Genomic DNA, 25,518 nt, shown 5'->3' with positions numbered 1-25,518 from the left:
ATGAAGCAAGTTTTCAAAAATAAAATAAGTGTCCCATTTTTTTTAGATTTAAATCTGCAATGTTGCTAACTTGATCCAATTTAAAATTTTAGTTCGAACTTTGGCATTTGATAAAACTACCTTAACTACCATTTGATTAAAGCTACCTAGTAATGTAATGAGTACGTGTACAAAATTTGGTGACAATCTGTCAAGTGGTTTCTGAGATAGCGTCCAAAGTTCATTGACATTTTGGGCAGGATCGAAAAAAGTCCCAGTGGGAGATCCAAAAGCAGCTGGAAATCAACTATTCTACCAAATCTCACATGGTAAATCGTTTAAGAAGTTCTAGAGGATCCAATAGTGAGCTAAAATTTTAATAAAAGTCAGAGGAAGTGATAAAATGTCAAATTTTTCTGACTGGTTCGTCTAGCTGACTAATAAATAGACCTGACTTCATTTCTACGAAGTAGAATAGCTGCCCACCGATAAAATAAACAAAATACGGTGGTAAAATCGTGCGCAAAACATTTGAACTGCTTCTGGGGAGATATTTAGAATAGTTTTGTAATGGACAGCCAAACGAACCCTTTTCGGTCACCTGGCAGGTTTCCAATCAGAAACTTTTCGTTGACAAGTCTCGCCTGTATTTTAAAGATAGACAAATAGATAAAGAAATAAACAAGATAAACAAATAACGATTGACACGATTGGCTTAAAAAACAAAGAAGACTGTCTCCAAATGCAACCGTTTTCTCTGCAAAGCACATCAATAGGTCTCACAAAATTTATACTCTTTTTAAATTGGATCTGGAATCTTGCCATTATGCAAAAACGCTGATGGAGTGATAAAACGTCAAACATGTCAAAAGTCAATTTTGTGCCGAGGGAGGATAATCGGCTAAATTTGTTATAACTCCGACAGAAATAAATAAATAAGTCTACGGTTTTTTTGCGATTTGAATTCCTCAACGAAATAGTCATCTTGATATTTTCATCTTGATTGTATAACTCATTTCCGAGCTGAATCCGAATCTGAATTTCACATTTGATAAAAAACAATTTCAGCATCTAAATTCCAGATCAACTACAAATATTAGCCAAGAAGTGAAATTTGTTTCAGCGCTCTCAATCATGAATCTTTCACTTAAATTCTGATGTTTTGAGTTTCAATCTGAATTCATTATTTCAGTTATTTATTATTAATCCGACTTGTGAATCTGTTTTTTATTTTGTTTCTTTTATAGTCGTTTCACCATCTTTATGGCATTCGCAACTATTGCAGTTGGCGGACAGTTATTGAAAGAACTTATCCGGTACCACTTTGTTCGATGTTTATTTTGGGCTCGAACTCGCGGTCATCGGCTGAGGAAGTAACAGGCTTGCAAGCTGAGCTATATCACAAGCCAGTGAATCTTAATGAAATTTTGAATTGTGTAATGATGAATCTGAATCTGAGATTTCAATTTTACATTGCCGTTTTGAAGCTTCATTACATTTGAATTCTGCATGAGAGATAAGTTTAAGAACCTTGAAATTTTTTTCACAATCATAAAATTTTTGTCAAAATCTTGAAAATGCACAAGAGTTTCAAAAACCATGAATCAAATTATAAATGAAAAGCTTAACTAAATTTATACCAGGATTTCATAACAGCATTTCATATCTAATTTCTAATGATGTTTTGAATTGAAAATCAAGAATCCTAAACTTGTTACAGCATCCGAAATATGTTAACAGAAACACCTAGAATTTTGATTTTTATATTATAGAACCAGAACCTTTGAAATGAGTTTGATCTGATTAATAATTTAAATATTCAGATAGAGAAATTTTTAAAAAAGTTTAGTAAAATTCTGCACCTAGCATTAGTTTTCGATATTTTGGCGTTAATCTGCAGTAACCTTACCCAATGATCAAAATTTGATTAGGAATTAAACAATTTGAGTGTATAGAAGAATATTTCGCTTGCTTTTCTTAGACCCTAAGGTTATCGCGAGTGCGTACTTTATTTTGTTCATAAGAAAACTGACTTTAACTACAACTTTGCTTTAGTGTGAAGAACATAATAGATTTTATGATAAAATTTTTCTAACCATTCGTTAGTGTATTAAACATACACTAAGGTTCTTTTACGCGGTATGAATTCCGTCGTTAACGTATAGGACTTGGAATATTTTCGCTCAAAAAACGTGTTGATTCGCGAAAGCCGTATAGAAGAATCATATCAATGAAAAAAACCTCGTAAAAGGAAGCCGTGTAAGTAAAACTGAGCAAAATCAAACCGCGTAAAAAAAGACCTTAGTGTACTTTAATTTATCTGAATATCTTGGAGTTGATATTTCTTATGTGGCAAACGATACAGAGATTTGAAAATTTTAATTGCAAGTACTGTAAATATATCTGACAACAATGTAGAACATTTGAAACCACAATATGTGTACTTTCAGTACTTTTTCGGTTGATATTTTCACACAGTCTAACCATTTTTTCCTAAATATTGAAACATTTTAAAATTGACTCATAGCTATATTTGTTTAAATGGTTCCACAAATAACTGAGATATTTCAACATGTATGAAAAGTAAATCTTGTGCCTATTTTTCGAATTGTTGTCGTTGTTCGATTTTTTAATCGATTTTCTCGAATTAAGACGGTTTTCAAACAGGTCAAGAATGGTGGTGTAGCTTAACTATTCGGTGAGCCGAATATTCGGCTCCACTGTTTTTGGGTGGAATTCAGTGCTAAATAGTCGGCAGGCCGAATATTCGGTTTATCTCCTTTAACGAAAAAATCTAATGTTTTAATTGAATTTTGATAAAGAAATGTTTCTTCCAAATATTAATCTTCTGAAAAATTTCTTCAAATGGCATTTTAATGAGTTTAAAGCCGTGCTTCTAAAAGTATTTAAATGACAAATTCACTAGAGTTCAAAATTTTCTCAGCTACTAAAAAATCTTTCTTCAATCAATAACCACAACAATTATAAAGAAGAATCAGAGAAAATCCGCCCATGCCCCCATAGATTGACGGATGTTTGATTTGCGGTTTTCTTCGGAGAAAATTTCTCCCAGCCCAGGGTCATTGGACCGGGAAAAGCAAACAAACGCACACGCATCCAAACCCGACGATCGACCGCAAGTAACCAAATCCAGAAATATTACAGTTTGTTTTTCGTTTAATTTCTTTTCCGGGCACCCGCATCTGAAACAAATCATTTCCACCAGTGCATCGGTTGTTCGCAGTTGAGGTTAAGTAACAACAGTCCAACACCTGGCCGTGTCGTCGGTCGTCCCAAGATTACAAAACCCAACCTCAAAAACGACCGATTGCAAGAAAATGAACTCTTTAAACGATGACGATGCACCACCCGGTCCGTTTTTCTGTTTGTTAATCGAATCTTGCCTCGGCGTTGATGGGGGACGCGTTTTGCTGAATTTTGATTTTGATCGTTATTCGATTTGGTGCACCAACCATCAAAAATCGACCAAATGAAGAGAGTGACAGAAGAAAAAGCCTAGCAAACTGTAGAAGAAAACATAAACTTTTAAACATTGTGGCCGAGAAACAGAAAGATAGGAAAAAAGCAACTTATCTGTTACCTCAGCGCGTTTGTTTGGCCATTTGTTGTGGTTGGACGTGAAAGTTCGCCCATTTCGCCCTGTTATTTTGGCTGGCCCGGGCCTGGCCTGTCGCCGGACTTCTTCTGCACCAATTAATTCCTCGATGTTGACCGAAAACTGAATTAAATTGCAGCGGTGGTCCCCCCATTTATTGACGTAACAAACAACGAGTTGGTGGACTTTTTTTTTATTAAGGAGATGAGAAGCAGTTGGACTGATGATAATGGGTTTTTTAAGACAAGTGACGTGAGAGCATCATCACCAACCAAAAATTTAAACTCTCGTTTGTTTTATAAAAAATGCAAGGGTTGAAAAGAGATTTATAAGTTCGAAAAACTCTATAAGGAATTTATAAGTTTTAATGGCATTGATTTTATTTTTGATAAAAACAACTTGAAAATTTAATTTGAACTGTCAATGGTTCTATGAGAAAATTCAAAGTTTTAAAAGGGATTTTATAAATTTTATTAGTTTAAATACTCCTATGTCTCCTATGATACCCCTATCTAATTTCAAATGGTAACACGTTGCACCAAAGTTTGTCCTTCCTCGAGCCTTGCTTATCTGAAAGGCACGACACCAAACCCTGAAATTGACCTCTCCTGCTTTTGATAATCGATACTTATTTCAAATTAAATTTGATCTTCCAATGATTTTTTTTTTAAGAAAATGTATGGTGATTTTGCATAGCTCCGGAACGAATTTTTGATTGTCTGTTCTTTTCAAGCTGTCCTCTATGCTCAATTGAAATTCTCTTCAATAAGCTCAGGATGTCCCTTCAACTTACCTTTCAATTTTCAAGCTGTCATCTAAACTCGCTTGATATTCTTATCAATACACTTAGGCTGTTCTCTAAACTCACCTATGAGTTTTTAAGCTGTCCTCTCAACTCGCTTGATATTCTCAACAATACACTCAGGATGTCCTCTCAACTCGCCTAAGAGTTTTCAAGCTGTCCTCTAAACTCGCTTGACATTGTTATCAACACACTTGGGCTGTCCTCTCAACTTGCCTATGAATTTTCAAGCTGTGCTCTCAACTCGTTCGATATTCTTTCTAATACGCTCAGGCTGTCCCTTCAACTTGCCTTTGAATTTTAAAGCTGTCCTTCCAACTCGTTTGATATTGCTATCAATACACTCAGTCTGTCCTCTCAACTCGCCTATGAGTTTTCAAGCTGTCCTCTAATTTCGCTTGATATTCTTATCAATACACTAAAGCTGTCCTCTCAACTCGCCTATGAATTTTCAAGCTGTCCTCTCAACTCGTTTGATATTCCATTCAATAAGCTCAGGAGGTTCTCTCAACTCGTCTATGAGTTTTCAAGCTGTCCTCTAAACTCGCTTGATATTCTTATCAATATCCTTAGGCTGTCCTTTCAACTCGCCTGTGAATTTTCATGCTGTTCTCTCAATTCGGTTAATATTCTATTCAATAAGCTCAGGCTGTCCTCTTAACTTGCCTTTGAATTTTCAAGCTGTCCACAAAACTCGCTTGATATTCTTATGAACACACTTAGACTGTCCTTTCAACTCAGCTTTGATTTGTCAAGCTGTCCTCTCAACTCATTTGATATTCTCTTTAATACGCTCACTCTGTCCTCTAAACTTGCCTTTGAAATTTCAAGCTGTACTCTCAACTCGTTTGATATGCTTATCAATACACTCAGTCTGTCGTCTAAACTCGCCTATGACTTTTTAAGCTGTCCTCTCAACTCGTTTTAGAATTTTCAAGCTGTTCTCTAAACTCGCTTGGTATTCTTATGAATACACTCAAGCTGTCCTCTCAACTCGCCTTTATATTTTCAAGCTGTCCTCTCAAATCGCTTCATATCCTCTTAAATATGCTCAGTCTGTCCTCTAAACTCGCCTATGACTTTTCAAGCAGTCCTCTCAACTCTTTTGATATTCTTATCAATACACACAGTCTGTCCTCTCAACTTGTCTTAGGATTTTCAAGCTGTTCTCTAAACTCGCTTGGTATTCTTATCAATACACTCAACCTGTCCTCTCAACTCACCTTTATATTTTGAAGCTGTCCTCTCATCTCTCTTAATATTCTCTTAAATACGCTTAGACTGTCCCCTCAACTCGGCTATGAAGTTTCAAGCTGTCCTCTCAACTCTCTTGATATTCTCTGCAATATGCTCAGGCCGTCCTCTCAACTCGACTTTGAATTTTCAAGCTGTCCTCTTAACTCGCTTGATATTATTATCAATACACTCAGTATTTCCTCTCAAATCGTCTTTGGATTTTCAAGTGAGTTCAGTTGAGTGAACGCACTCAACTTGCTTGTAACCCTTGTAAATACGTTCAGACTGTCCTCTCAACTCGCCTTTGAAATCCAGACTGTCTTCCTCGCTGAATATTCTCTTCAATACACTCAGGCCGTCCTCTACTTGGACTTTGAATTTTCAAGCTGTCCTCTCTCTTAAAAACGCTCAGGCCGTCCTCTCAACTCGACTTTGAATTTTCAAGATGTCCTCTCAAATCGCTTGGTATTCATGTCAATACTCTCAGGCAGTCGTCTTAACTCGCCTTTGGATTTTCAAGCTGTCCTCTCAACTCGCCTGAAATCCTTGTTAATGCGTTCAGGCTGTCCTCTCAATTCACCTATGCTTGACATAAGCATGAATGTTTTGATATATTAGTTAAATAATGCGTCCATTTGAGCATAAATATTTTACTTCTTCTAGTTTAGCACTTTTACCCAATACAACATTCTAAGTTCAGCGGAACCCGACATTCTTTATTTAAAAATGGCGTCAGATAGCAAAACTCGACATCTTTTAGTTTTGTTCTTTCAACTTATAACCATATTATGGAGGTTCCGAGCGAAAATCAATAATATGCAGATTTGAAAAAGAAAAGCCGAAGCCGCCATCTTGGATTTCAAAATAGCGTCAAAATACCATATTCGACTTCTTCTTGTATAGCCTCTTCACCTAATACGAATATTGTAGAGGTTTGATTTGATTTTCAGTGATTAAATATTATGGAGGTTTCAAGCGACTATTAGTAATATACAGGTTTGAAAAGAAAAAATTTCAAGAAGGTGTCAGACAGCGAGATTCGATTTGTACTTGCTTAGCTCGTCAGCCAATATAAAAAATGTCGAGTTTTCAGTGATTAATAGCATTTTTAAAGTGAATCGGAAGCGCCCATCTTGGATTTCAAGATGGCCTCATATTGATAAATTCGACTCCTACTCGTTGAGTCTTTTCATCTTATACCCATATTCCGGGGGTTTTATGCAATTTTCAGTCATTCACAGCATTTTCAAGTTGAGCGGAAGCCGCTATCTGGGATTTCAATATGGCGTCGGACGACGAAATTCGACTTCTACTCGTTTAGTCCTCTCATCCGATACCCATACTGTAGATGTTTCATAAGATTTTCAGTAATTTACAGCTTTGAAAAGAAAAGCGTCATCTTGGATTAATGGTAGCGTCAAGCAACAAATTTTTGTTCCGTCTAGTCTAGTTGAGCCCTTTCACTCAATATTTTAGAGATATCCATACCGCTTTCCGGTGATTTAAGATATTTCAAAGATGTTTATATATTTTTTATTTAACTAAAAAAAAAACACACACATGACTTATCAAAAATGTGTATGGAAAAATGGAAATTCCAATTCAAATATATAAATCTAACCTAAGCGAGTTCTGTTTCGCATCTTGAACGAGAACTGTCACCTTATTTTATTACGGTTTTAAAATCAAGCACTGCGTGCCTTCATAAATCATGCAAAAAAAGCTTGGAACAAACTTCTTAGCTTATGTTTTATTGGACTTTTAATAGAGCATTCAGAACTCTTTCTAAACAAATAAAACATTATATTTTATTAAAGCTTTATTAGCGTTGAAATGGTTGAATCAAGAATCTATAAATTTTTCATGACCATAATAAAACAGTTATAAAATTTTCATATGAAATTTCATTATAAAACCATAATAAAACTTTCTTATGCTGGTTGGCTTAATCTGTGCTATTTGGGTTGTGACGGAATTGTAAAAAAATCAAACTAAAAAAAAAAAAACTAGTTTGTTACAATTAGAACTTGCTTTAGTGATAATAATGAATGCAAGATGCATTTTTTCGCTTCCAACGTTCGCAGCATTAGCAAGTAGATAGTGTGATATACTCGAGCCCCGCACGACAAATGCATACTAAATGAACGGTTAGCCACCGCCATTCATGTATCTATGTTTGTAAGCTAAAAGATAGGTTTTATGTATTTTTTTTTTCAACTTTTTCTCGAAACCGGGCGACGAGAAGAATGTGTCTTTCTGACTTTCCATAATGGCTACTGACTCCTCCTTTGGGTGTGTGCTACTTTTATGTGAACAAACAAACATTAATCCTCTCTTTGAACCCCTTTCTATTCAATTCTAGCTGGTTGCTATTGAACTTCTGAGCTCTAAGTAGTTTTCTGAGCTGGCTGGAGACAAACCTCTAGGTTGATTAAATGGAGACGACCTCCCCCCCTTACTTCTCGATTTCCGCTTTCCCACAAGTTCCCCGTGAATGTAACGTAATCCCAACAAAGAATCGTTTTGTTTACGTTCACTCGCTCGTTCATTCGCGGTATCAAGATCCGGACCGATACGGTGAGAAAGAGAGTCCCCTCGGGGAAAGGATGCTGAGGAAAGATTTTTCCCGATAGTGATGCTTTCTGTTCTCATTTGCCAAGTGTATGGTTATGGACTTGGGTTGAACAAGCAAGTAAGAAGAGGCGACACAGTCTCATGAATTGCACACATGAGACTTGTTGCAATCTTTTAAGTTCGTAGGGTTGATGGAAGTTGTTTTCGATAAAGTATTCACTGTTTTTCTTCAAAAGTTGAACTCCACTTAACATCAAATTAACAAAAAAATACAAAATTAGCTCGAAATCTTTTGTTGAAGTTCGATATCGAAAAATTCTTAACTTAAAAAAAATTCATACAACGTTTTAGTTTATGAATCAAAATTTGAGGAATTTTCCGGAAATTTTCTCAAGGTTCTAGAATGAAAATGACAGGGTCTTACCCCGAACCAAACAGTTATAAAAATGGACAAGAATTGCTCTGAAAGGCGGGTAGGAAAAGGGCATCCGTTCTTGAAAAGCGAGAACAGAATGGAAACAGAGATCTTGGGCGCAAGATTCCTGACGTCTCGGTTGGTTTTAAGATGAACGGCACACGCTCCGATCATCATAGTGGAGCAGAGTAAACAAAGATAAAACCGAAGTACTTTCCGGTCATTTCCCGGTAGGTATGATGGATTCTTGGAACAGAAAAAAAATTGTATCGTGATGATGCATGATGATGATGACGAGTGTTTTGATTTAGCTTGGATTTGTGTTTTTTTTTCTTCTCCGCTTGGCGGAATGTGTCTCTAATTATAAAAAACCGACTAAAATGATTTTTAATTGGATTAATCGGAAGACGATTATCTGGAACATTAACATATCAATACGTGGAAAGTTTGCACTTAGAAATAAACGAGGCCCTTGATTATGGAGGACAACTACTAGAAGTCCCTCTAACTTCTTATGATTCCAAAATTTAAATAAAAAGTACTGATTGAAAATTCATTCAAATACGTTTTCCAAGCACTATTTTTGAAAAAAAATATAAGAATTTTTTTAACAAATTTCTGTACTGTTTTGTCAATACTGTAGAACATGGCAAATATATACAAAACAAAATTTAATTCTATGATCGACTTGCCCAAGGAACTCGAATAATTTTTACTTCTGAGAAAAAAGTTATAGAAGTTTTCTGTTAGTTTATGTTTTCCAATTCTACAAAATAAAAGAATTTTGATGCTATTTTTCAAGATTGTTTTCAATCAAAATGAATCTTAAATATTTTTAATGCATGTAAATTAAATCTTCAATGTAAAGACATTCTATAGCGATGTTGATAAAAGTTTTAAGCTATTTATCCAAATTTATAAAATTTTTAGAATTTTGTTTTTTAAAAGTTCTGTATCTCCGGAACTGAAAATTTAGGCTAATTATTTATCATGGATTGAATGGAGAGTAAGAAAAAGAACCTACCCGCCTTGTAGGTACCTCAGAATTCATTCGTTTTAAAAGTTCTAAACATCATTCCACCAAAAATAGAGATTTGAGACAAAGGAACCAATGATACTTCTCAGAGATCTAGACACATTTGAATCAATCTTCCCAAAGTGTTTTTATATAGTCAGTCTTGCAGGGAATTTAGACCGTTAACTATCTTCACAAGAACTATAAGATTGCTTTTAAAAAATCTTCACAGAAAGTTCAGTTCCAGCTTTCCGGAGCTTCTTATCTTTGCAGGAAATACCAACTAGCTTTTTTTGTCATCCTCTCAGGAAATTTGGGCAGTTTATTATCCTCACGGGGCTTAAAATTGTTCTGTATGGAAAAATAGAGCTTTCCAGACATTTTAATCAACGCGGAGGATCACCTATAAGGCGCTTTAGATCCGTCCATTGTACCCATTTCTTCTGTCATTCGTGTACTGCCCCTCTCAGGGGATTTGTACTTCCATTCGAGTTCCGCCTCTTTCAAGGATTTTGTACTTTCATTCGTGTACTGCCCCTCTAAGGGGGTTTGTACTTTTATTCGAGTACTGTCCCTCTCAGGGGGTTCGTACTGTCATTCGAGTAATGCCCCTCTCAGGGTGTTTGTATTTGCATTCGTGTACTGCCCCTCTTTGGGGGTTTGTACTATTATTCGAGTACTTCCCCACTCAGGAGTTTGTACTTTTTTTCGTGTAATGGACATTTATTCGAGTACTGCCCCTCTCACGGGGTTTATACTTTCATTCGAGTAATGCCAATCTCAGGGCGTTTGTACTTTTATTCAAGTACTGCCCCTCTCAAAGGGTTTGTACTTCCATTCGAATACTGCCCCTATCAGGGTGTTTGTACTTTCATTCGTGTACTGCCCCTATCAAGGAATTTGTACTTCCATTCGAGTACTGCTCCTCTCAGGGGGTTTGTACTTTCATTCGTGTAATGGACTTTTATTCGAGTACTGCCCCTCTCACAGGGTTTATACTGTCATTCGAGTAATGCCAATCTCAGGGGGTTTGTACTTTTATTCGAATACTGCCCCTCTCAGGGGGTTTGTACTTCCATTCGAGTACATACTGCCCCTCTCAGGGGGTTTGTACTGTCATTCGTTTAATGCCTTTCGTAGGGGGTTTGTATTTGCATTCGTGTACTGCCCCTCTAAGGGGGTTTGTACCTCCATTCGAGTACTGACCCTCTCAGAGTTTTTGTACTTTCATTCGTGTACTGCCCCTCTCAGGGGGTTTGTAATTTTATTCGAGTACTGACCCTCTCAGGGGGTTTGTACTTTCATTCGTGTACTGCCCCTATCAGGAGGGTTGTATTGCCATTCGAATAATGCCCCTTGCAGGGTGTTTGTATTTGCATTCGTGAACTGCCTCTCTCAGGGGTTTGTACTTTCATTCGGTACTGCCCCTTTCAGGTGGTTTGTACTTTCATTCGTGTACTGCCCCTCTCAGAGGATTTGTACTTTTATTCGAGTACGGCCCCTCTCAGGGGGTTTGTACTGCCATAGGAGTACTGCCCCTCTCAGGGGGTTTGTACTGTCATTCGAGTAATGCCCCTGTCAGGGGATTTGTACTTCCATTAGAGTACTGCTTTTCTTAGGGGGTTTGTACTTCCAATCGAATACTATCCCTCTCGAGAGGTTTGCACTTTCATTCGAGTAATGCCCCTCTCAAGAGGTTTGTACTTCCATTCAAGTACTGCCCCTCTCAGGGGGTTTGTACTTTCATTCGTGTACTGTCCCTCTCAGGAGGTTTGTACTTCCATTCGTATACTGCCCCTCAGGGGGTTTGTACTGTCATTCGCGTAATGGCCCTCGTAGGGGGTTTGTATATGTATTCGTGTACTGCCCCTCTCAGGGGATTTGCGCTCCCATTCCAGTACTGTTCTTATCAGGGAGTTTGCGCTTCCATTCGTGTACTACCACTCTCAGGGAGTTTGTACTCTCATTAGAGTAGTGAAAAAAAGTACTCCTCTCAGAGGGGTTTTTTTTCATTTATGTACTGCCCCTCTCAGGGGGTTTGTACTGTCATACGAGTAATGCCCCTCTAAGAAGGTTTGCACTTCCATTCGTGTACTGCCCCTCTCAGGGGCTTGTACTTCCATTCGAGTACTGTACCTCTTCCATTCGAGTACTGCCCCTCTCAGGGGGTTTGCACTCCCATTCCAGTACTGTCCTTCTCAGGGGGTTTACATTTCCATTCGTGTACTGCCCCTCTTAGGGTGTTTATATTTTTAATCGAGTACTGCCCCTCTCAGTGGGTTTGTACTTTCATCCGAGTACTGCCCCTCTCAGGGGGGTTTGTACTTTCATTCGTGTACTGTCCCTCTTAGGGTGTTTGTACTTTTATTCGAGCACTGCTCCTCTCAGGAAGTTTGTACTTCCATTCGAGTAATGCCCCTCTCAGGGGGTTTGTACTTCCATTCGTGTACTACCCCTCTCAGGGTTTTATACTTTTATTCGAATACTGCCCCTCTCATGGGGTTTGTACTTCCATTCGAGTACTGCCCCTCTCAGGGGGTTTATACTGTCGTTCGAGTAATGCCCCTCTCAAGGGGTTTGTACTTCGATTCGAGTTCTGCCCCTCGCAGGGAGTTTGAACTTCCATTCGTGTACTGCCCCCATTTGCGTACAGAAAATGGTAAAAAAATAACTAGAATCGGCTTGAAGAATTTTTAAGATATCTTTGTTTTAAGTGGGTTAGAAGAAATTTAAAAAAAATCTAAAATCCAAATTTCTGTGACCGAAAATTGTCCTCATCAAGCCCCCTACAAACTTTTACAAGCTTTTCAGTTTAATGTTTATTGACTTGGCAACTCTGATATGAGCTGGACTTTTTATTCTCTTTTGTCTCATGACTGTATAGTTTCTCTTTCGTTTCTCATTATATTCGCGAAAAGAAATCATTAGGATTTAATTTCTAAATGACAGTTTATTCCATTTATGGGCATTTTCTTAAGTCAATTATGACACCAATAAAAAATGTTATTGTAAGAGTTGGATTCGACTTGTCTATGTGGCTGTCATTACATTATCGATGACACCGTTTTCGAGCATCACTTTACGTCAATATTACCACTAACTGAGGATGTCATTTTTGGCATTCGTTTTGATCTGTGGGTGTAGTAGTCTCCCCTACTCTATTGTTTCACCATAGTGTAAAAATTCTGGCACTCGCTTCAGATCTTACTTAGCCTTGTTTACACTTTGGTGTGAAATTTGTCAAGAAAGTATTGCAGTCGATTAACAAACAGAATGGTGCAGTTTACACCGATAATAGTGCTTTATTGTGTTTCAATTATGAAGTTGATAATAGGTTTTATAATCACCCGTCTTCCAGTTACATCTTAACTTAACCGATTGTCGTAATGAATGAAAGTTGTCCATTTTTCCGCTATGATTAAAATTAATGACTAATGATTGCTTGGGGACACGCAAGACACGCTTCTGAATGTACCTTTTCTATAGCCTCGTAAGTTCGTAGTGCCATTCCACATGAATGTATGAAAGGCAAAACATGAACGAACATCCCGTCGCGTTGTTGTTTACAATGTAGGAATGAAGATGAATTATGTCTTCGACGACAAAGCTTGGCGAGTGAAATTGTATTAAAAAATAATTAGTGCCAAAAGAGGGTTAAGTTTTCCTTTCAATTAACTGTCACCGCTTTTGCTTCTGCTAGGTTTCTGTCTCACTTTTGCAGTCATATAGTCTCTCTATGAACACAACATCGCAACCACAGAGACGACGACCAGCCGAGGGTTATAGAGTGATTGAATTTTGATGAAGTGGCATATTAATTTCAAACGAAGAATCGGAAGGATGCTGCCCTGGTTTCAGCGGCTTTGTGTCACTCAAAATCATGATTCAAAATCAATCATGCGCTCATTGTCTACTTCAGAGAGACCGGCAAAAGCAGCGCCATCTGGCCAATCAAAGTTGTTTTGTGACGTGAGCTAGCGAACGATTGATGATTGATCTGATCTGATTCGTGATGAGCGGGATGCCGCGCTAGCTTGACCCCAGTCTGCAGCTTATTAATTTTCTTGCCGCTACTTTTGCCTTAAATAAATGGGGGGATGCAACATTCACCGGGTTAATAATATGGAAATATGGCTAGTTTGATTTTGATATTGCGATGTAGGTTGTTTTGATGGGGTGGTTGATGATCTGTGTCTATGAACGTCGTCGGGCACATAGAGCACATCTAGCGATGCGAGGCGAGGGTGGCCGATTAGTGAATATGTTAAGTACAGCAACCCACACCACACAGTACGGTAACAACACACATAACGACGTCGCGTAAAATCGTTGTTTGCACTTCACTTCCAAGCGCATCCAGTGGAAAATGGCGAAAGAAGACGGACGGGGATAATGGGGAGAGCCTCTCTAAGATGGCTGGCAATTATCGCCTCTTTCGCATATATCCAAACGGCTGGAGCGAACATGAACATGAAGTGTGATTAATGTGAATAATTAAGTGTGCTATTATCATATTTCCAGCAACGATCGCTAGCAATTGATAGAAGCAGAAGCATAGCAGAGCGCAGGATAGTTTACATACAGTGTGAATAACGTGTGATAGTGTGTGATACATTCCGATCAAGCTCAAGCAAAAAGTAGGGGCTGCGGAAGATTCCCTGCCCTACGGTTTCCTCGGAAAGCATAAGTGTGCCGTACTGCCCAGTGGCTGCCAGCCTCTTTTCTCAGTGTCAGTCGTCGTCGTCGGTGGAAGGCTATGAAAATATGAGTGCACAAACGCCGACCCAACCTTCGTCCGGACCGCCGGTTCCTCCGGTCAAACCGATCCTATCGTCGCCCGGTGCCTACATGGCCAACTTCCAGCAGCAACAATCGGGCAGCCCCCTGTCGGCTTCCGGCAGCAATAGTAGCGCTGGCACTCCGATATCCGGCACGGCTCCGAATCCTCCGATCACGGCCGGCATTCACAGTAGCAACAAAACGCACGAGAAGCCCACGATAGCGGCCCGGCCCATTCCACCTCCAACGCTGCCAAAATATTCGTCCTCATTCAACAAGATCGATCGGGATCGGAACGAGTTCACCAAAATGGACAAGGCGGAACGGGAGAAGGTTAGCATATTCTGAACCACATTATTTGGGGTGGGGAATCAGAAACGGTGGTCATTTTATCACTGTTTCTCTCTGTTTTTTACCATCTAATGAATGATGATTTATGGCCGTTTTATACGATGTTTTAATTTGCATCTCGTTGGGTCCCATTAACCGGTACTCGAGAACGATGCATCTTCGCTATGCATCGGTGCATTGCAGTGTAACTCGTCGAGTATCAGAATGCGTTGAGATTCTAAATTTGAATATTCGAAAGCAACATTTTCAAAAGTATTATGAGAAGCTAATTCTGGTTAAGTACTGCACACTAAAAACATCATAATCCCAAAGTAAGACTTCAGTTTTTCGATGAAAATTCAATAGATAGTGTGTTCCATTGCCTTAGTTATCAGTTATTTGTTTTAAGTACTGTCTTAAAGACAACTGCTGTCGAAATTCAAATTTTTGTCTTCTACTTATATGGCGACCGTCATTAACTGTACCGAAACTGTGCGAAAACAAAAATGTATAGAACCCTGGCTGAGTATATTCAATATAGTTGACATTAGGTATTACCAAATAAGTTATATGGTTGCGTTTGATATTTTGAACATGAGAAAGTAAGAATAGTTATACCGGTAATTCCGAAAAATGGTTTTTTCAATACTGAATTCCGGTTTTTACGTTAGTGAAAAGTCTCAGTATAGCCGGGAAAAAACCGGGAATTGAAAATAGTACTGGGAAAACCGGAAAAAATGGGAAATACTGTCAAAAAAAAATATTTTTCCTTTTTATAAACTTACATACTGAATAGTTCATCAAAAAATATTTTCTTCAGAAGCTTTGAGTACAAATTTGTCAATTTTGTTGTTATGATTTAACAAGAGATGGAGTAGCAAGTTTTTGTACCCTAACTGAGCATTTCCTTCAAATGTTAGAAATAACATGTTGTAAGAGTCCGAATTTAGAAAACCTGTTTCAAATAATTAAATTTAAAACAGAATTTTCAACTTTAATTAAAAATTCAAATATCAGATTCAGAAATAATATTCATATGTGATTTGTCGACTTTTAATGGATCATGTGGGATACTTTTTCGGTTAGCAGTCTAACAAAAACGACTATTTATTTATGATTCCAACGATCGATCAAGGATCGAAACATTGGAATCATAAATAAAAAGTCGCTGTTGCTATTTCATGGACTGTTTGCCGACAAAGTATCACACAGAATTTATACTCAAAACTTTGATAAAAATGTCAGAATCCGTATTTATATTCGATTTGAACTAAAAATCAGGTAGAAAATTCGAATTAACAGATCGGATTAAAATTTTTATTATGTATACAAAAGTCCGACTCAAAATGCAGATGAAGACTTCATATTAAGAATTCAGGTTTAAGATTAAGATTTCTTATCCAGAAATTAGACTGAAATTTCAAATTTACAATCCATGATTAAGATTTAAATGCAATTCGCAAACAAATATGCAGCTTCAAAATCAGAGTCTGTTTTGAGAATTTCTGTGGAAAAGATAAACTTCTATAAAAACTGCAATTTTTAAGTTGGAAACTTTAAATAGAAATCAAAAATGAAAATTATATTTTCAAGTTACACAGGTGAACAGCACTTTAGATTCTTATATTTGTAATGCTGATTCTAGAAATTTTTGGGTACTGAATTCGAAATTTCTCAATCACCTCTATTTTAAATGATATGTCGTTTGGAAGCTATAAATCTCATCAGTTCTGAGTTAAATCAACATTGATAATGGATAAGCTCATAAACCTATATGAGGCCTAAATAGGTATAAGTGCAAAAATGTTCGATTTTTAATTAATAACGCCAATCGATTCTTCATTTTTTATACGTCATTTTTTTCAGATTTTAAGAATCTTATTTTTATATTCTGAAACTCAAAAGAAAAGCACAGTTTTTTTTAAAATTATACGTAAAATAACAAAACACCACACAAAAGCGTGTTTCTCGAAATTAGCGTTTATGCACCTTTAACCCTTTGGATCGAAGGGGGGCCTTATATGAAAATCGAAAACTATTTCCATCAACTTAAGTTGCTCTCAAGGATCCAGATGTTTCCTAGATGTTGTAGATCTTATAAGACAATGCCTTTCTTTTCGGGTAAAATTCTTTTGAATCTCTTCGGATTTCCGTGTTTCACAGAATCGGAAAAATAAGCGAAATGAAAACTGATGTTACTTAATGTATTTGTATATGTTATCTAAAATTTTGAAATCCTATGAATTTTGTTCAGTTTTTCTAAAATGGGTAGATACACATTTTTTTTTTAAATAAATAGAGACATAGGTATATTTAAAGGTCAACAAAATCTCAATCAACTCTTGGGCTTATAACAACAAGCTGATTGCTTAGAGTCAGCGCCTCAAATAGAAACCAGCATTTAAATTCTTGACTCTTCAGAAAGGGTAAATTTTGTAAACGTGTGTTAGCAATCAAATTTAGAACAAAATTTTGAAATTTAAATTCGTTTCATTCACGTTTACTTTAAAAATTTGTAAAATGTCTTTTCTACGGTATAGAAAGCATTCATCTGGGTGTGTTGAAACCGGAAAAAAGATTAAAATCTTAACCGGGAAAATCAGGACAAAAACGGGAACTTGATTATGGACATCCACGTTATGCTGAATCGAAAATTGAAAAAAAAAAACAGCAGAAACCTTACAAACAGCTAAACTGGGAGAGTTATTTTGAAGAGTTCGACAAAAATATAGAATTGATTTGACGAAAAAAAAATTAATGCTGATAGAACGTTAAAAGATAGATATGAATTCAGTTATTCATACTAACTCGGTCAACTTAAACCAGTTGGATTTCAAATAAAAAATCGAATAAAAACATGCATTTTTGAGACAGGATTCAAACTTAGATTTCAGATAAATTAACCAGAATTTAGATAAATAGATTCAGGCATCTAGAACTCAGCGCATTCAAAAAAAAAAAATAATAATAATAAAGGTATCCGATATAAAACATGATTCAGTGCATTCAATATGAGAACCGAAATAAAACTTCAGATTGCTTATCATGAATGAGGTTCATCGGAATCGGTTTGAACTTTTGAAGAAAAATTTTAGAATATCAATCAGTAGCCAAACTTTAAAATACAATTTGACTTCCTTTCCGAAAATAAAATAAGCGTCAGATATTAAAATTTAAATAATCAATTCAAACTTGAAATTAGGTTTATTTATGGATTGGTTATGTCATACGAAATTCATCGCGCATGATTATTTTTCAAAATTCAGAATTCAGATTCAAGATGTTTTTTTTTGTTTCGATTATAGTGGTTTTACCATCTTTATGGCATTCGCGACTTTATCAACGTTGCAGTTGGCGGATCGTTATTGAAAAACTTATCCGGTACAACTGTGTTCGATGTTTACTCTTGGGCTCGAACTCGCGAACATCGGCTCAGAAGACAACAGACTTGCCAACTGAGCTATATCTCAAGCCCTATATCAAAAGTAATATTCAGTCTTTCAATTTGAAATTTTAAAAGTATTATATACATGGCATCATATCTAAACTTTAAACTATCCAATGCAAATAATAAAAATAAAGCATTTTTCGTTATAATAAGCGAAGATGATGTTAAAAACTGCAAAGAAGGTAACAATTTTCGGTTAAGGTCAGGACAACTAGAATTATTTTCTTACCATAACCGTATTCTAATATCCTTTGATTTTCAAGATTAAACTTAAAAAATTAAGTCCTCTCACACTTTAACGTTCAACTTGCATAAAAATATGTTTCAATTGTTGGTCAAACTACCTGATAAACATATTTATTTGCGCATTTTTAAACAAGGAAAATCAAAAAATCTCAATCGGGAAATGTGTACATGAAATTTACATGAGTAAATTTGAACTTTTATGTTTGTATGGAAATATTAAATAATTGGTTTTGAAAAATCAACATCATATTTGTTTCTTCTGTGAAACCGAGCCTCCTAAAGTTTTTTCTGTTAATTTATAATTTTTTTTAATGGAAATTTACCACTCAAAAACTTTGTTGATGATCGTAACTTCGTATCATATTTGGCAAAATTTTTATTAGCTGTTTTTGGCATTGAAAACCGATCAATTCAACTGACATCATTGCTTGTGCCTAGCGTAGTATTCCTTGAAAAGTTGTCATGCAATACCGCTTGGCAAAAGCAGTGATGTCAATTAAATTGATTTTTTTTTGTTTTGTTATTCGAAAAGAAATACCCCTATTCATCAGCTAATAGCTTTTTTCCCTAATAGTTACGAAGTTACGGTGTTCGACAAAGTTGTTTAGCGATAAATTTTATTCAAAGTATTTATAAATTGGCACATAAACCATTAGGAGGTTGGGTACCACAGAAGAAAAAAAAAATTAAGTTGTTTTTTCAGTACAAAATATTCAATTTTTCCCATACAAGCATAAAAGTTCAAATTTGCTCATATAAACGTTACTTAAAAATTCTATTTGTTGCAAATCAAAACTGCTATGGAAGTGGCTGTATCCTTTTTAAAATTATCATAATTATTTTTAATTTTGATTGTTTGTATCATCATTATGTCATTATATGCTTATACTTATATTTTTTATTTTCCTGTGTTATATAATTCCTTATTCTGCAGATCTATATATGATATTCATATATTTTTAGAAGGAATGCATCTGGGGATAACCTGAAGAAACTATTACAAGCGGAGTGGATTGCCAACCATTGTAGGTTTCTGAGGGTTGGATGCCTTCCTTCGACGAACCATCGGCCGTGGAAGCCTGAGAAGTAATTCAAAGGCCAAGCCACACAGACATAGGCAGGACCTTGCTACCGATGGGGGAACCATACATACATACATACATACATACATAAACGTTACTTAAAAATTCTGCAAAAAATCATGGATGAGTTGTGAACACTAACAAAGTTTTTAAGACCACCGGGTTAAAAAAATTCAAAAATGACCTCAAATCGACTCAGTCTAGTGTGCCATATGCTTTGTATTAATAAATGTTATTCATCAGAATGCAGAAATCACTGGATCCAACAATGACAAGAATGCCGAACGTTGGTAAAGTGTCACAAATAAAAAAAATTATCATCATCAATACATCAATTCCGTCCATACGGACAATATTCATACATCTTGTTGCTGAACGCTTTCTTTCAGAATATTGAACACTGTTTATTGAGATAATGCTATTGTTCAGAACTTGCAATATTTATTCTTTCTATCCACGGTGAGCACGAGGGGGTGTTGATTTTACAGTCCACATTTTTTATCAGATGGTCCTCCAGATTTGTCCTTGGAAGCAAGTTTTAGGACATCCCTCGATTGAATTTTAAATTTTTCAATGCTCTCCCTATGTTTCAGCATAATAAAAGTGTTCAGCCAAGAATATAATACATGGGATACAGCAAAAGTGACTAGTATGTACTAGGCGGTACTAGCATGTCATGTAGCCATTCATCACTGGTGGTAAACATTGGTCCAATTCATGTGGCCGAATGAAAAGGATAATGGCGATAGAAGAAAAAACTCATCAGAGTCCTGATTTAACTTTCAAAAGAGTTATCCACTATGAATAACAAATGCGGTATATAAGGTTACACGAACTGAAATCTAGGATATGATGTTGTTATGATAGTATGATAGTAAGGCGATATAAAAAAATCTTCAAGAATTTAAAATGTTCAAGATCAAACACGTGAAAACTGTCCTGAAAAAAAAACTTAAAACCTTTGATAAAACGCTGAAATCTTTAGGAGGAAGAATGACCTGAATGGGTTAAATTCCTATAAAAAAAGGATAAAAACGATGTCTTTTTAAATTTGACAAAATAATTTCACATGTGGTGTCAGTTGTAGTTGACTCGGTGTGAATCACCCGCATCATCATAGTTTCTTTTTCTGTAAAAAAAGGATGGGTGGAAGCCACCTGGCTACATACTCATATAGTTAGTTGACTGCGGAGTAACATCTATCTTGTTATGTCGCTTTTGGCATGGCAGACATAATCTATCGTTTCATACCTCTCTCCATTTAGGAGCACTGGATTGCGTTCGTTGAATGACGAAGCTAACTTTAATTTACAATAATAAACATCAGCAAAGTGAGGCTTTGCAATAGGTTTATGAAGCCTTTCAGGGTGACAATTTACTGTCACATCGGTGCTGTTTAGAGATTAACGCTGCTAAATGGAGAGCCTTTACCTTTCTAGATTATGTGGTTCTAGTTTGGTTCAAGTATCTGTAGATTGCACCTTCATTAAACAGAATATCTCATATTGTAGATCTAAATTTTAAAACAGTAGTTTTTTTTTTAAATTGTCGAATTATTAAACAATAATATCGTGTAAATTGTGAATTTTTCCAAACTTGTTGATATTGTCTGCGTTTCAAACAAGTAAATTTAAAAAAGTCTTGAAAGAAAAATCCATTTGTGAAAAGCGTCGATGCCCGACTTAAAGCACAAAACTATAAAGTATGCCAAAACAGACGACATTGTTGAATCAATAAGCTAAGTGAGCTGCCAAAAATAACATCCAAAACAAAAATTTGAACATAATTAAAAATATATTGATGAACAAAATTGTTGGAAATTGTCACACTAAATGCTTAAAAATCTCTACACTTCATCATGAACATTTCAATAATCGCAACGAAAAATTCCTATAATTTCGAAATCAGGCCGGAACAGATTTCAAATCCTTCTTTTGTCACTTGGAGTTTAAACATCACGAGCGGGTAGGGGAGGATTTTAAAAATTAAACCAAATAATTTTGCTCAATTTATTGCTCGAAAAAACTTGCATACAGTCTACATTGCAAAAATCGATAAATCGAGTTATTTCAGATTGAAAATTTGAAAAAATCTAACAGAAGGGTAAAAGGTTTTCCATCTTCAACAGTTTTGCTTTACAGTTCTACATACAACTGTTTGAATTCTCGCAGAATTTATCAAATTTTGCAATAAATTACCTTAAACTTTATTTTTTCCTCCTTCTGGATTTTCGGAAAAATTGAAGGGGAGGGGAGGAGTGACAAAAGAAGAATTTTATATTTGTTCCGGCTTAATAACCTTAAACCAAAGGTAAAATTCCTCCAATTGATAAAATTTTAAACCATTCACACTGACCGGAAAACTACGGGTTCATTATACCGACTAGTTATTTATCGAACTTTCACTGTGCGTGCGAAAAAATTCCGATTTTTCGGCAAATATGTACAATCAGTTTTTTGCTATTCCTTGCCGTTTTTTCTGCAAAAATTTCAAAACATTCGGTGAAAAATTACCGAACGATCGGCAGTAAAAAACGATGAATGGTTGATTGATCGAAAACTTTTTTTCTGGTGGTGCGGTAGATATTGCGGTATTTCGTTAATAACTACCGGTACCTTTTTTATATTTTTTAGTGAAGCTTTTCTGTTGCGTAGTCAATTTCCTCATTAGACTGAGTAGGTTTGGGGTCATTTTTGAATTTCTCAAACTTGGTGTCTAAATAGCTTAGTTTTAGTTCGAAATTTATCCATAATTTTTTGTAGAATATTTAAGTAATGTTTACATGAGTAAAACTTTTAGGTTTTTATGGGAAAATTATATATTTTGTTCTGAAAAATCAACATCATTTTTGTTACTTCTGTTGCTTTAAAGGAAATTTTCCGCAAACCAACTTTGTCAAAGATCGTAACTTCGTATCTTATTAGACAAAAAAGTTATTTGGTGTTAAATGGGGGCATGTATTTTGGTATTGAAAACAATAAATTCAATTGACATCGCTGCTGGGTACCTAGCCAGATATTGCATGATTACTTTTCATGCAATATTTCGTAGTGATGTCAATTACGTTTACTGTTTTTCAATGCCAAAAGACCTGTTGAACAGCTTATAATTTTTTTGCCTAATAATATACAAAGTTACGGTATTCAACAAAGTTGTTCAGCAAAGAAATTTTCTTTATAAATTGGCACAAAAACTATAAGCAAGCTCGATTCCAGAGAAGAATAAAAATGATTTTCATTTTTCAGTAAAAAATATTGAATTTTCCAATACAAACCTAAAAGTTCAAATGTACTCATGTAAACGTTACTTAAAAGTTCTGCAAGAAATCATGAATGAGTTTTGAACCAAAACGAAAGACTTCAAAGTTTAAGAATTTCAAAAATGATCGCAAATCAACTCAGTCTTTTGCCTCATTTTTCCAGTCACTCGGTCGTAAATATACGATAAAATTCTGCATCATAGATAATTTTTCAATACTCAATGTTGATTGAAAAATATGGTTTCATAAAAGTTTGTCAAAATATTTAAGCAGTGTAATTTCAGTATTCTTATATATTTTGAAAATTCATTTTTGCATTTGCTTTTTCAGCAAAAAAAAAGTTTGCAAAGATGTTTTCTGGTACATTGTATGGAAATTTTACAGTTCATATCGCACATTGAAAAAAATAACCTCCAAGTTAAGAATGTAATTCGCTGCAATTTGATATCAAGAGTATTTTTATTGAACAAATAGTTATTAAAATATAAGCAAAGGAAATCGTGACGTCACAACGCGCCACTTTTTCCACTTTCTTGTTTTTTTTTTTTAACAAAATCGTATTTTTCTGCTTTTCTATTCAATCAAATTTTATGAAAATTTCAGAAAAGTATCGATTCATTACAAATCGCTGTTTTTTTTAATTTTTCGAATGTTAATTTAAATTTATTTTTGAGCGATTCAGTTTTGTGACTTCACAACGCGCCATTTTTTCAGAACACGGTTTGCAAACCGTTGTGACGTCACGAAATTTTATGGTCAGCCTCATTAAATAAATGAAAGTATAATCTTAAAATTAAAGCTTAATTTACTAAAAATGCTTAGAAACTCTACAAATAATGTGATCTGCTGAAGAAATCGATTCATTTATTCCCAAAAAAATAAGGGCATTGAATCTAAAAGTTTGCAATACTGCTTGCATCAATTTTATTAGAAATTTATTTGTGCGATCATGTGAATATTATTTAGAAAAAAAACTGATACTAGTAAAAATTTATTCGTAATAGCGTTGAAATGTGTTTCTGAATCTTTTTGATATTGAATTGCAATAATTGAAGGAATGATAAATGATAATTTCTATTTAAAGCCAGTTAATGGACACTAGAGTGCCCAAATCAGCCGACTTATGAAAATCTTATAAGTTGCAAGCTAAAATATATCCTTGGACTAGCACAAAGCCAATGCTAAATTTGGGGAATCGGACCACGGAAAAAGATGGCGCAATGAGCTTAAAATTAGTATAGAATTATGAAAAATTTTGTTTGGAAGGAAAATGAAACCCCAGTTTTGCACCAATTTCTGAAATTCCTATCGACTGGTTTGTTTTCATTATAGCCATTCACAAAGCTTTCATTATGACAAATAGTTTATCCGAAAGTTCCATTTCGATAAGAATTATGGTAAAACAGATTTTGAGTTTCAAAAATTAGCTTCTGAAGGGTCGATTACAAAAAAATATACGAACTATCGTTAATCGATTCTTATATAACCGTTTTTTGAGCTTAATAACTGTTTTATGACAAATCTAATAGAAAAAGCGTTCTTCAGATGAGATATTGTCATAATTACAGCTTTAAAACACTTAAATTAAAAGAAAAATCGGTTGATAAAGACCATCTACCTAATGCTACACATACAAACTTCAGGTTTGTTGCATGGCCCCTTTTCCTTAGTATAATCTGGCCCTAATTTGGCATGGGATCCTGTGCTAGTACCTCCATATTTTAATTTTAATAATTTTGTAATTCAGTTAAAAGTCTCTTTCGTAGGATTTCATGTGAAAATGGGGGTCGATTTGGATTTTCTAGCAACATTCTTTGAGGTGGAAATTTCAATAAAGGCAGTTTTTTAAGAATAATTTTATTAGAAATTTATTTTCCATTAAAGTGTTAAGATTTTGTTTGAAAGAAAAAGTTATCTATAAAATTTAACGTGTTTAGATTTTTAAAATCTCTTTGCAGTTATTCCATGGATACTTGTTTTGTTTGAACATAATGCCAGCAAGTTAGAGCGTTTTTTTCTTCATTCTTATACAGAAGAACTTGATCTTTTTGCAATATTTTTTTTCAAATCACTGATGACTGAATACATACCTTATGATATGCTAGTTTAATGGCATTGCGGTGAACGTTATGATGAAAAATTCTTGATAGAAGAATTACAGATTGGAAAGAAATGACGGATAGATAAAGCAGATGCTTATTAGAAAAAAATTATAGGTGTTGAAATTGAGCTAAGAGCATATTTTTACGGAAAGCTTCAAAGGTGCGTTCTGCGGGATGAAGTGTCTAGAACGCACCTTTGAAGCTGAAAATATGCTCTTGGCTCAATTTCAACACCTATAAATTATGAATTCGCTGATAGATGCTACAGCAGAAAACGCTCATCGTGCCCCGATTAATTGTGCTCTTTTCGCCCCGAGTCAACAAATTAAAGTGAAAACGCGTTTAAAAATTGATTTAAGAGAAAAATCAAAAAAATAATGATAGTGAAAATTGAGGAACAATGTATATATCATGTTGCAGTGCGTCGGGTGATCAAGATGATTCGAAGATCATAAAAGCTTATTTCCTGGTGCTTGAAAATTATAATATTTTCGTCACTTGAGAACCTAAATGTTTTTGTTTAAATATTTCTATAAAGATGATAAGGAGATTTCTATTTTGGTGAAAAATTTATACTATAGGAAGTACAAAATTTTCCAGGATGTGTTTTCTTGATTTGAATAAAATAAACTCGT

At 35.3% G+C, this 25,518-nt stretch overlaps 1 protein-coding gene across 9 annotated transcripts in view; it reads left to right on the top strand.

Annotated features, from left to right (window-relative positions):
• The window catches only part of LOC129755971 (septin-7), a 126,298-nt gene that overhangs the window by 38,597 nt on the left and 62,183 nt on the right, over nt 1-25,518 (top strand). For 8 of the 9 annotated variants that reach the window (XR_008739361.1, XM_055752705.1, XM_055752699.1 and 5 more), the window contains exon 2: nt 14,159-14,749. The exons of the other annotated variant lie outside the window; for it this stretch is intronic. Coding sequence is in view for 7 of the 8 variants with exons in the window: in XM_055752705.1 (XP_055608680.1) it covers nt 14,402-14,749 (348 nt within the window). In the remaining variant the exon portion in view is untranslated. The remainder of the gene's footprint in view (nt 1-14,158; nt 14,750-25,518) is intronic. 9 annotated transcript variants of the gene reach the window in all.

Source organism: Uranotaenia lowii, chromosome 3, assembly GCF_029784155.1.
Source record: "Uranotaenia lowii strain MFRU-FL chromosome 3, ASM2978415v1, whole genome shotgun sequence".
NCBI lineage: Eukaryota > Metazoa > Arthropoda > Insecta > Diptera > Culicidae > Uranotaenia > Uranotaenia lowii.
Note: the sequence above shows the minus strand (reverse complement) of the source record. Positions and strands in the feature narration are given on the sequence as shown.